The sequence below is a fragment of the Ornithorhynchus anatinus genome, chromosome 5 (assembly GCF_004115215.2).
Source record: "Ornithorhynchus anatinus isolate Pmale09 chromosome 5, mOrnAna1.pri.v4, whole genome shotgun sequence".
In the NCBI taxonomy this organism is placed as follows: domain Eukaryota; kingdom Metazoa; phylum Chordata; class Mammalia; order Monotremata; family Ornithorhynchidae; genus Ornithorhynchus; species Ornithorhynchus anatinus.
The window spans coordinates 40,804,378-40,816,840 of record NC_041732.1 but is presented as its reverse complement, the minus strand read 5'-3'; the positions used below and the strand labels follow the sequence as shown (position 1 = coordinate 40,816,840).

General features: G+C 39.7%; 1 protein-coding gene across 1 annotated transcript; it reads left to right on the top strand.

Moving 5' to 3' along the window:
* Positions 1-3,050: 3,050 nt before the first annotated feature.
* Positions 3,051-11,937, top strand: CHRNA6 (cholinergic receptor nicotinic alpha 6 subunit). Its single transcript, XM_029066208.2, has 6 exons — positions 3,051-3,333; positions 6,425-6,564; positions 7,617-7,661; positions 9,366-9,475; positions 9,575-10,553; positions 11,423-11,937. The coding sequence occupies exons 1-6, from the start codon at positions 3,255-3,257 to the stop codon at positions 11,546-11,548; spliced, it is 1,479 nt and encodes a 492-aa protein (XP_028922041.1). The 5' UTR covers positions 3,051-3,254; the 3' UTR covers positions 11,549-11,937.
* The last annotated feature ends 526 nt before the right edge of the window (positions 11,938-12,463 follow it).

The following is a 12,463-nucleotide window of genomic DNA, read 5'->3' as shown; positions in this document are numbered from 1 at the left end:
AAGCATTGAATTTTATTTCCTATAATGATACTTTTCCTTTGGAGGGAAACTTTACACATGGTCTTGTTTGTTTGAACCTAATCTCAGTTAACACTGGAAATGTTTTCTGAACCTCCTCATGTGGGGCTTAAAATTAACTGTAGATCGTAAGCTACTTGTGGGCAGGGAACGTGTCAACCAAGTTTTCTCCTAAGCATTTAAAAGTGCTCTGCAATCAATCATTCAATCAATCATATTTATTGAGCACTTACTATGTGCAGAGCACTGTATGAAGCACTTGGGAGAGTACAATATAACAGAATTAGCAGGCAAATTCCCTGCCCATAACAAACTACAGTAAATGCTCAATAAACTGCATCAATTGATTGAAATTGAGTACACCGAGGACTTTTCATCTATGTTAGTGTTTTACCTAGTTTCACTGTGATGGGAATGTGTTGACAAACTCCGTCGTATTGTCTTCTCCCAAGAGCATAGTTCAGTGCTCTAAACAGAATAAATGTTTAATAAATTCCACTGATTGAAATTGAGGAGTGCACCAAGGACATTTCACCTGTTATATCTCAGTGTTCACCTATTTTCATTGTCTTGAGAAAGTGTTACCAATTCTGTTATATTGTACTTTCCTAAGTGCTTAGTATTGTGCTCTGAACACTGTACATGCTTAATTAGTACCATTAATAGTAGCAATAATAATAATGATACTTTTGGTGTTTGTTGAGCACTTACTATGTCCCAGGCACTGCATTAAGTGCTGGGGTAGATACAAAATAATGGGGTTGGACACAATCCCTGCCCACATAGGACTCACAGTGTTAATCCCCATTTTGCAGATGAGGGAACTGAGGTGCAGATAAGTGAAGTGACTTGCCCAAGGTCACACAGCAGATGAGTGGTGGAGCCCTCGAGCCTGTGCTCTAGCCACTGGATTGCAACTCAGGTATAGTTCACAGTCGCCTCTGGAATCCTGTTTGAAAATCAATCACTATGACCAATCACATAAAGGTCAAGATAGGAGTTGTTCAATTTTTCTGGATCTGCTTTCGTTTGTACCTTTCAGGATCCGACGGGATTTTCATATCCACCAGATCAGTGTAATGTCTTTGTAAATGTCTCTATAATGTCACTGTAAAGACTTTGGGGATGGTCAGGATCCGATATTTTGGGGTGTGTCTGTAATTCATTCATTCAATCGTATTGATTGAGTGCTTACTGTGTGCAGAGTACTGTACTAAGCACTTGGAAAGTATAACTCAGCAAAAAAGGGAGACAATTCCTTAGTACTGTACTAAGCACTTGGAAAGTATAGCTCGGCAAAAAAGGGAGACAATTCCTGCCCACAGTGGGCTTACTTGGTGTTCGGTTTCTCTCACCTCTCGCCATACCCACTGCTAATGTGGGGCCAGTTGTCCAAAGTACAATCTTGGAATTTAAATGCCAGAAACGAATCCTTGGTTCCCTTCTCCAGGTTCTCACTCTCCCAAAAGATTCTGAACAATACACTGGTCTGGTTTATTGTTATTACTGTACTCTCCCAAGCACTGAGTACAGTGCTCTGCCCACAGTAAGCACTCAATAAAGACAACTGAATAAATGAATGAACCCCATCAGCTCAGGAAGAGCTATAGAAGAAAACCACTTATTTGAGCTTGAGCTGTGATGTGACTAGGGAAAAGAAATGGGCTCTCATCTCATAGAGACACCACATGGGAAATCAATGTGGAAATAAAATTTTCACCAACAGTTAAATTCACTCTATCATTTTCATTCCCTTCTGCCAAGAAATCCATTAGCATCTGGCTATATTTTCTAGCGTTTCTTCCATTTACTAGATGTTAATTATCTCTTGGCTGACACCTGTGCTGGGCTGAACCCAGGGAGACCACAGAAGCCGGAGTAGATTCCAATTAGAAAGAAAATATTGTCTATTTCAATAGCAGTGGCTTTGTTGAGCACTAGTCATAATCTAATTCAGGGAACTTCATCTTCCAATTAAGGAAAAAGAAACTTAATCATTTTTTAAATGTTATGATAAAGTGCAAAGAGCACAGGCCTGGGAGTCAGAAGACCTGAGTACAATCCTGGCCCTGCCAGTTTCCTGATGGGTGACCTTGGACAAGTCACTTAACTTTGTGCCTTGGTTTCCTCATCTGTAAAATGGGGAGTCAATGCCTCTCCTCCCTCCTAATTAGACTGAGAGCTCCATATGAAACAGGGATTGTCTCACCTGATTACCTTGCATCTACCCCAGAGCTCAGAACAGTGCTTGGCACATTCCAAATGCTTAGTACAGTGCTCTGCACATAGTAAGTGCTCAATAAATACTATTGAATAAATGAATGAACATAGTATGTCCTAAGCAAATACCACCATGATATTACTACTACTATTACTAATATATTTACTCCAAACTTTCCAGTGCATGCAGAGTGTTTGAAATAGCACTGCATTATTTTCATTTCTGACTCATTTCTTACTGAATAGAGATCATATTATTCCCACAGAGCACTTCTTTCTGCAAGAGCAAAGGATGGAGAAAATTTTTCATCAATAGTCCTTGAGTTTTAATGAATCTATAGATCTGATGACACTCTAAAAGTCTGTGGGGAAAGTATTGTGCTTGAGATATAGTCTAGATATCAAGCAATAAATAGCATTTATGAGCAGTTACTCCAAGCAGCACACTATACTAAGCATTTGGGAGAGTACGGCAGAGTTAGTAGATATAATGCCCTGTCCTCAGAGAGTTGACAATCTACACTAAAATAAATTACAGGTGGGGGGGGGAGCAATAAAATTTAAAGATACCTATATGTACGTCTGTCTGTATTCCTAGATATGTACATATGTAAATATAAATATGTATCTCTGGGTATGCTAGGAGCAAGTTATCTGTAGATGTGCCACCTAGAGCTAATGATTTTGGTCCTCCCCTCTCCTGGCTTGCTTTTTTGGTTTGTCTCTGCCTCTTTCTCCTTTCTTCGCCATTTATGTGCATTGAAAGAAATCCAGGGTGACTGGAAGTGTGATGAATCATCTGACATCTAGTTTGATTCACTTTTCAGATCTTGTGTGAGCTTCTCTCTGATATCGAGGACAGCTTTATATGTTTTATAAATATTTCCTAGAAGATACAGTTTGGGATGCAGTAGGATTCTTTTGTAATTTGTGAGTCGGCTGCATTTTCTTGTCGCTAGTCCATTGCTTTTTCCAAATTCTTTGTATAGGAGAGGAAATCTGTGTGTGCTTTGATCATGCTGACTGACAAGTGTCTAGGACTATTTCACTCTCGTTTGTATCTCTGGGCATTTATACTCACCCTGTTCTTTAAAGGTAGGTTCCACTTATCCTGTTTGTTCCATATTTCCTTTTCCAGGTAACTTGGTTTTCTCTTCCTTTCTAATTATTTTGTTTCCACAAAGATAAATGAAATATTTCCATTAATACCTGTCAGTTTAGGAAAATGATTTAGCTCTGTACTAAATACATGCCTTTAATTTGGTTTGATATATGGTAAAATTCTGGAAGCCTAATAGAACAGTATTTTAGGCACATGATTTCTCCATTAAAAAAAGAGAAAGAAGAGTGATTTCAATATTCTCATGAAATTTATAATGTTCGTCTATTTAAGAACTCAATTAACAACAGTATCTATGTGCCAGTCAGTTCAAAAGAAAATTTAATTTTAATGAAAAAACATCTGCTTCTACACGTGTCAAAATAATGTGCTAAGTTATAACTCTGAGCATTAGTTCAAATTTTAAATTAAAAATACTGGAGCTAGGGAGTGAAATCGGATTTTCATAAGCTTGCATTTTGGGACTTACTGGGGAATGTGTTCACAGTATTGTGGGAGTCTTTCTATATATTAATTTTAGGAGAGAATCCTCTTGTACTTTCAATCTCTGACATTTTATTGTCATAAAAATAACGATATTGATACTTGGTATTTATAGTTACTTTTCTTCTAAAAGCTTCAAGATTGACATTCATGCTAAACTCACTCATCTTCAAAACAATCTTTTAAATGTGGCAAATATTGACCAGAGTGTATTTTTTTTTGCTAACTTTTCACTTAAAAACAGAATAAACTTGGATTATAGCTCTCTTTTGACCAACTTGATGTGTTCTAAAAAAAATAATTTCCTTTAGGAGATTTGTGAATTAACAAGTGAATGGAAAAACAATTAGAGGGATAAGTGAAGAGAAATGATCTCAAGGCAAGAGGACAACCAGGAAAATGTATTCAATCAGTCTGCTGTGCGTGCCATGAAATGTTAAATTGAATAGTGAATTCTGTAATATAGATTGAGCCAGCATCATTAAAATTTGCTGATTTAAAATGCTCTGAAATATGGGCCAAACCATGAAATATTTATCTCTGGTGAAAAAATAACAAACCCTAATTCTTCATTTTGAGAATTCTTTCAGTGTTACAAAACATCAGTGAAATTGAATTCAAATATAATTGCAGGAGAAAATTCATTGCAGTTTTAATGCATTGGCTAGCAGACTCTATTTACTTTATGGCGGTAGCACAGGCTCACCAAGTCAGAACCATGGCGAGGCATTTCTGAGTACCTGAGATAGCCCCAATTATACACAGCCTTGGCACCACCATAGTGTCAGACTGCCCAGCGTAAATTTAGCATATGTGAGGCTGTCTGCTCATGAAAGGAACAGCACACCCTTCTCTTGGTGGGACAAGCTCCTCTTAAACCTACGCTGGGCAGAGAGTCCTTCACCAGACAGATGCCAGGTTCAGTGCAGGAGATTAGAGCGGGGAGAGGGAGGGAATGTGGGGGGCTTTCTGTGGTTGAACACTTTCCTGGCAGTGTAGTCCCAACAACACTACCTGACAATCCTCTGGGGTCTTTTATAGAAAGGTGGTGAGAAGCAGCATGGTGGAAAGAGCCCAGGCTTGAGAGTCAGAGGTCATGGGTTCTAATCCCAGCTCTGACGCTTGTCAGCTGTGTGACTTTGGGCAAGTCACTTAACTTCTCTGTGCCTCGGTTACCTCATCTGCAAAATGGGGCTTAAGACTGTGAGCCCAAAGTGGGACAAGCTGATCAGCTTGTATCACCCCCCCAGCACTTAGAACAGTGCTTTGTGCATAGTAAGCACTTAACAAATACCATCATTATTATTATTCTTTCATTCATTCAATCGTATTCATTGAGCACTTACTGTGTGCAGAGCACTGTATTAGGCACGTGAGAGAGTGCAATATAACAATAAACAGACACATTCCCTTCCCAAAATGCGCTGCATTCCAGGAAGCTCCTTTTTTAATGGCATTTGTTATTATTATTATTGTTAATAATAATAATGGTATTTGTTAATTGTTTACTATGTGCCAGGCACTGAACTAAGCTAATCAAGTTGAACACAGTCCCTGTCCCAAATGGGACTCACAGTCTTAATTCCCATTTTACAGATGAGGTAACTGATAATTAATAATAATAATTCTGGTGTTTGTTAAGTGCTTATTATGTGCCAGGCACTGTATTAAGTGCTGAGGTGGATACAAGCAAATCAGGTTGGACATAGCTCTTGTCCCACATGGGGCTCACAGTTTCAATCCCTATTTTACAGATGAGATAACTGAGGCACAGAGAAGTGAAGTGACTTGCCTAAGATTACACAGCAGACAAGTAGTGGAGCTGGGATTAAAACCCTGGACCTTCTGACTTCCAGGCCCGTACTCTATCCACTAAGCCACACTGCTTTTCTGCTTCTCCTTATAGGCAGGGAGCACTTCTACCAACTCCACTGTATTGTACTCTCCCAAACACTTTGGACAGTGCTCTGCTCACAGAAGGTGCTTAATAAATACCATTCACTGATTGACTGAAGTACAATTCCCTACTGGGGCCAAGTCATAAGGGAAAATTCAGGGATGGGTGGAGGTTTAAGGCCTTTTGCAAACACAACACTGTTCAAACGAACTCAGAACCCACTCACTGAATAGCCTCTGACTGGTCACATAATACTATGGTCAAATATTCAGGAACCATGTTGCCTTCAATGAAGAGTATTTTTTGAGCACCTACTTTGTGCACAGGACTGAAAGGCCTGAGTATTATCATATTTCATTTCAATGTGGCTTAATTTTTTATCCTTCCGTTTTGTACAGTTGAAATATTTCAGACAGTGTTTAGCATTATCTGTAGCACGCTTTCTAAACTGATGATGTATTTCCAAGGCAAGTATTTGAGGATATTTTCCATTTAAACACAAACTTTTCACATTCAAACTGGCTGTTGTCCTTAAGGTGCTTTTTTTAAATTACTGCCTTAAAATGAATCACTAATCACGACACAGGTTTAGAAATAGAAATTCTTTATGGTAACAATTTGAAGCATTTTCTCTTCTTTTACTCTGTGCTGTAACACTTATGTTTTGTTTAATTTGGCTAAAACAGGCTGTGCAGTATGTGAGCCAGAAGAGCGCCTTTTTCAGAAATTGTTTTCTCATTACAACCAGTTTATAAGACCTGTGGAAAATGTGTCTGATCCTGTCACAGTACATTTTGAAGTGGCAATTTCACAGCTTGCCAATGTGGTAAGATTTGCCCTTTTACAGTTTGTATGTCTTTAACTGTTGTGAACTAGGAGCTCAGAGCAATTTTCAAACAGTAAACAACTCACAGCCTTTGGCTGATTGGCTTCCTCTCCAGGTTGCTCCTCTTTCCTAGCTTTTTACATCCCTCAACAGAAACTCCTTTAAGAAGAGAAATTCCCATATTCAGCTTCTTCCAGAATAAGGGCAGCAGCTACAGATATTTAGCTTTTGCTTACATCTCCTCCAAGTAATAATAATAATAATGATGGCATTTGTTAAGTGCTTACTATGTGCCAAGCACTGTTAAAAGCACTGGATAATAATAATGATGGTATTTGTTAAGTGCTTACTATGAGTCAAGCACTGTTCTAAGTGCTGGGGTAGATACCAGGTAATCAGGTTGTCCGACATGGGGCTTACAGTCTTAATTCCCATCATACAGATGAGGGAATTGAGGCCCAGAGAAGTTAAGTGACTTGCCCAAAGTCACACAGCTGGCGAGGTGGAGTCAGGATTAGAACCACGACCTCTGACTCCCAACCCCGGGCTCTTTCCACTAAGCCATGCTGAAGGCCCCAAACCCTCTTAAATTGTAAGCTACTTGTGGACAGGGAATGTGTCTAATAACTCTGTTGTATTGTACTCTCCCAAACACTTAGCACAGTGCTCGGCACACAATAAACACTCATTGATGTAGATGATGATCCATTCTGACTTTCTGTTGTTGTGGGAAATGGGGAATGGAATTCTTCTGGTCCACATGGGCTGTCATCTGACCCTTACCATATTTTGTTTCAACTCAAGCTATGACAGGAGAGTCTGTGGTCAATATTGAGCCATAATGTCTTTGGCCTTGTAGCAGCTAGCCTAGTTCATCACATAGGTGGAATTGCAGATTAGAACAGGTTAAAGGAAGACTGTTTAAGAGGTGGATTTCCAAGGGATAGGCAGGTGAATAACTTGGTTTAGATCCTTGTTTTCATCCAAGACTCCTTTGAAAAGCAAAAGTGAGAGAATCCTATGGTTGTATTTCTTTCATCATTTTTTTCTAGGATGAAGTGAATCAGATTATGGAGACCAATCTGTGGCTGCGTCATGTAAGTGTCAACCTCATGCAACTGTTGGTCCAAATACAGTACTGGGATCGTCACATTTGAAGGATAAACTTTCCATCCTCAGAGGTCCCTCTGGTACTTAATAATAATGGTAATAAATGTGGTATTTTCTAAGCACTTACTACTGTGTATCAAGCACTGTTCTAAGTGATGGAGTAGATATAAGCTAACCAGGCCCCACATGGCACTCAATGTGTAAATAGGAGGGAGAAAAGGTATGGAAACCCCATTTTGCAGATGAAGGAACTGAGGCCCAGAGAAGCTAAATGACTTGCCCAAGGACACACAGCAGGTAAGTGATGGATTCAGGATTAGAACTCAGGTCCTCTGACTCCCAGACTTGTTCTCTTTCCAGCAGGCCATGCTGCTTCCCTTTCACTGCTTGATATCCCTGTCAGGATTATACCACCAGCATAAATTTTTCAAACAGATTTCTCTCTCCTACTTATCCACTTTCTCTTCCCATTAGGGCCCAGCTTGCACTCTTCATTCCTCTTGAGCAAACCTACACACTGTGCCTCATTCATGGCTTATGCGGCAAATCTCTTGCTCATTCCCTTCCCCCTGCCTGGAACACTGTTCTCCTTCATACCTGACAGACTACAGCTCTCCCCAACTTTAAAGCCATTCTGAAATCACGTCTTCACCTGGAGCCCTTTCCTCATCAATTTCTAATTGCCCTAAGTGCTACTTCAGCAATTTTGCCATCTAAGCTTAAATAATTAAACGAGTATAAATTATATAACTGCTGTAGATTGTTGGTGTGTTTGAATTCATTCATTCAATCACATTTATTGAGCACTTACGGTGTGCAGAGCACTGTATTAAGCTCTTGGAAAGTACAGTTCAACAATAAAGAGAGACAATTCCTGCCCACACCAGGCTTACACTCTGGAATATTAATGATAATTATGGTATTTGTTAAACATTTACTATGTGCCAGGCACTGTACTAAGCACTGGGGTGGATACAGACCTGTTCCATGTGGGGCTCACAATCTCAATCCCCATTTTACAGAGGTAACTGGGGCCCAGAGAAGTCAAGTGACTTACCCAAGGTCACACAGCAGACAAGTGGTGGATCCGGGGTAAGAACCCATGACCTTATGACTCCCAGGCCCATTTTCTATCCACTATGCCATGTTGCTTCTGGGATCACCAGAATGAGTTAGGGTGGTGGAAGCTAATCGGAAAAAGGCTTTTTGGAGGGGGTAGATATTTTGGAGGGCAAACTGTTTGTTAGATTAAGGGACGGAAGGTGGCCGTCCTAGACCAGAGGAACAGTGCGAGCAAGGGTCAAAGTTAGGAAAGGTGAGAGGGAGGTACATTTTAAAGTTTGGTTTGGAAGGAGCAAGGAGAGTGACCTGGAGAGTATTGGGTGAAGAGAGCAGATATGTAAGATGGGATGAACTGGTGGAGAGTCCTGAAGCTTTTTAACTCCGTTAACCCCCAGTTCTGTCATTATATGAGCCCCCCAAATTCCAATCCCCTTACCTAAGAGTTTAGAACCTCTTTTCTAACCCAGATTATTTCAAACTCACTGACCACCCAAATTCAAATGAATCCAGATGACTTCATTCTCCCCTCAAATGGAGGAGAGATTAAAAATGGAGGAGAGATTCACTGGAGGAAGATTAAAAATGCTATGAAAATAATTTGGGATTAAAGTGACAATTCTTTCTTTTAGATATGGAATGACTATAAATTGCGTTGGAATCCAGGGGAATATGATGGAATTGAATTTGTTCGAGTCCCTGCAGACAAAATTTGGAAACCTGATATTGTGCTGTATAACAAGTATGAATTTTTCCCTTAATCATAATCACAGTTCTTTAAAAATGACTATTCAATTACTCATTTAGTATTATTGTTAAAACTGCATTATTTGTGTTTTAGTGCTGTTGGAGATTTTCAAGTTGAAGGCAAGACCAAAGCTCTTCTTAAATATGACGGGATGATAAATTGGACTCCTCCTGCTATTTTTAAGAGTTCCTGTCCTATGGATATCACTTTTTTTCCCTTTGATCATCAAAATTGTTCTTTAAAATTTGGCTCCTGGACATATGATAAAGCTGAGATTGATCTTCTAATCATTGGCTCCAAAGTGGATATGAATGATTTTTGGGAAAATAGTGAATGGGAGATAGTTGATGCCTCTGGCTATAAGCATGACATAAAATACAACTGTTGTGAAGAGATTTATACAGACATAACTTATTCCTTTTACATTAGAAGACTGCCCATGTTTTATACTATTAATTTGATCATCCCCTGTCTCTTCATTTCATTTCTAACTGTTTTGGTTTTTTACCTCCCTTCAGACTGTGGGGAAAAGGTAACCCTCTGCATTTCAGTTCTGCTCTCTTTGACTGTGTTTTTGTTGGTGATCACAGAAACAATACCTTCCACCTCTCTGGTCATTCCACTGGTAGGGGAATACCTACTGTTCACAATGATATTTGTGACTCTGTCCATTGTGGTTACGGTATTTGTGTTAAACATTCATTACCGAACTCCAACAACTCACACCATGCCTCGGTGGGTGAAAACTGTTTTTCTCAAGTTGCTGCCCAGAGTTCTGATGATGAAGAGACCTTTGGAAAAGAAGGTTGAAAAGTTTTCTGATAAAGACTCCAAAGGATTTGCCAGGAAATTGGCTAAAATGAATTACGGAGAAGATGCTAAGTCAATCAAAGAACGTGGGTGCTGCCAGTGTAACCCGTCAAACGAACTCTCATCCAACAAAAGAAGATTAAGCTATCACTCTTTAAAGTGGATGACTGAGCTTCTACAGTATTCATCTGAAGTCACAGATGTGATCGATAGTGTTCAATTCATCGCAGAAAACATGAGGAATCAAAATGAAACCAAAGAGGTAACGATTAACTTTCCCACCCAGAATTTAGGGATCTCAATTTATTGGATCAGAACTGTTTGAGCTATGTTAAGAAACGGTAAGTTGTTCAGGGGAACTTGTAGATGCGACCCCAAAAGTGAGCACACTCCCAGACGAAACACAAATGCCAAGACATATGAACACACTTGGCTTAAAATACGGTCTGAGAAAAATAACTCTTAGTGTCCTCTCACTAGGGGTTCACAGACTCCTTACTGAGAATCTTTCTCTCCAATTGTGTAAGGGACAATGTGCTTATTTGGGGCTTCAAAGTGGGTATTATGAGAGTCAGGCATGTGTGAGCTTGTTGTGGGCAGGGAATGTGTTATTGTATTGTACTCCTTCAAGAGCTTAGTATGATGTTTTACACACAGGAAGTGCTCAACAAATACGACTGAGTGAATGAATGGATAGGGGAAATTCAAAGGTGCTGCAGAGCCCGGAAAATACACTCTTCAGTCACTCCAAGGTTTATCATAAAGCATATCTGCCAGGAGACTTCACTTTCACAGATGTGAGATGTGAAAAGTTCCTTTTTGGGGAAAATTTTTGTACCCAGAAAGGGAGTTTTAAATAAATCCTTATGATTCCTTTTTTCTTAAGCTTTTCAGCTAGAGGAACTCTATAGCTCAGGTACATGAGGCTCTTTTTACCATTAACACGAGAGGAGATTTCTGGCATCCCCTGGTAAACACTGAGAAACTGAAATGTCAGGGTAAATGAGGAAACTCCAGGGAAGAGTAATTTATTCGCTTTGGAAAAGAAAGAAAATACAGAACATTTTCTAAATTGTTTTATGCTCAGAGCATGTGTAAAATGCATTGACTGAATTTTTCTTTGGATTTTAGGTTGAAGATGACTGGAAGTATGTGGCCATGGTTGTCGACAGAGTGTTTCTTTGGGTGTTTATAATCGTCTGTGTGTTTGGAACAGCAGGATTATTTCTCCAGCCACTAATTGGGAACACGGTATAATCCCAAGCGAGAAAACCTGAATGAATTATCTTTTTCCAAAATATCAAGCCACCACATTTTGTCAATATTCCCTCCATATGCATGGAGAGATCAAAATATCTGATTTAACCTGCTCAAGAAGGGTCGATAGTAGAAAGAAGACCAAAATGGAGAAAAAAAACTTGTATATTCTCCCCTTGTGAATTTCTAGCTTCTGCTACTTGATATGTCACATTCGTTTTTTTGGTCCCCACACTATCTTGCTCACCTGGTAACTTGTGATATATTGCAAAATCTTAATTTTGTATGTTTGTGACTTACATATTGTAATGCTGGGTGTTTACTGGATGAAGGACTAAGGACAAATAGAGATTGAGGTGATATTAAAATAGCTTCTAGAATAAATAAAATCTCTCGTAGTCTTTCCCAGCCCCTCCCGGTAGAGGGGCTATAACTCTGAAGTAACTAGGCAACAAGAATGATGATGATGGTTTGATTAAGTGCTGAGTATGTGGCAAGCACTCTTCTAAGCACTGGTGTAGAGTGGGACACGGTTCCTGTCCCACCTGGGGCTTATAATCTAAATGGGAGGGAGAACAGGTATTGAATTCCCATTTTGAAGATGAGGAAACTAAGGCACGAAGAGGTTAAGTGACTTGTCCGAGGTCACACAACAGGCAAGTGTCAAAGTCAGAATTAGAACCCAGGTTCTCTGATTCCCAGGCTCGTGTTCTTTCTGCTAGGCCACTACAAGCTCCAATTCTGCCTATTTAGAAAGCACAACCTTGCAACACTGAAATAGAGAAGTAGCCTGCCATAATGGATAGAGCACGGGCCTGGGAGTCAGAAGGTTATGGGTTCTAATCCTGGCTCTGCCGCATGTCTGATGTGTGATCTTGGGGAAGTCACTTCACTTCTTTCTGCCTCAGTTACCTC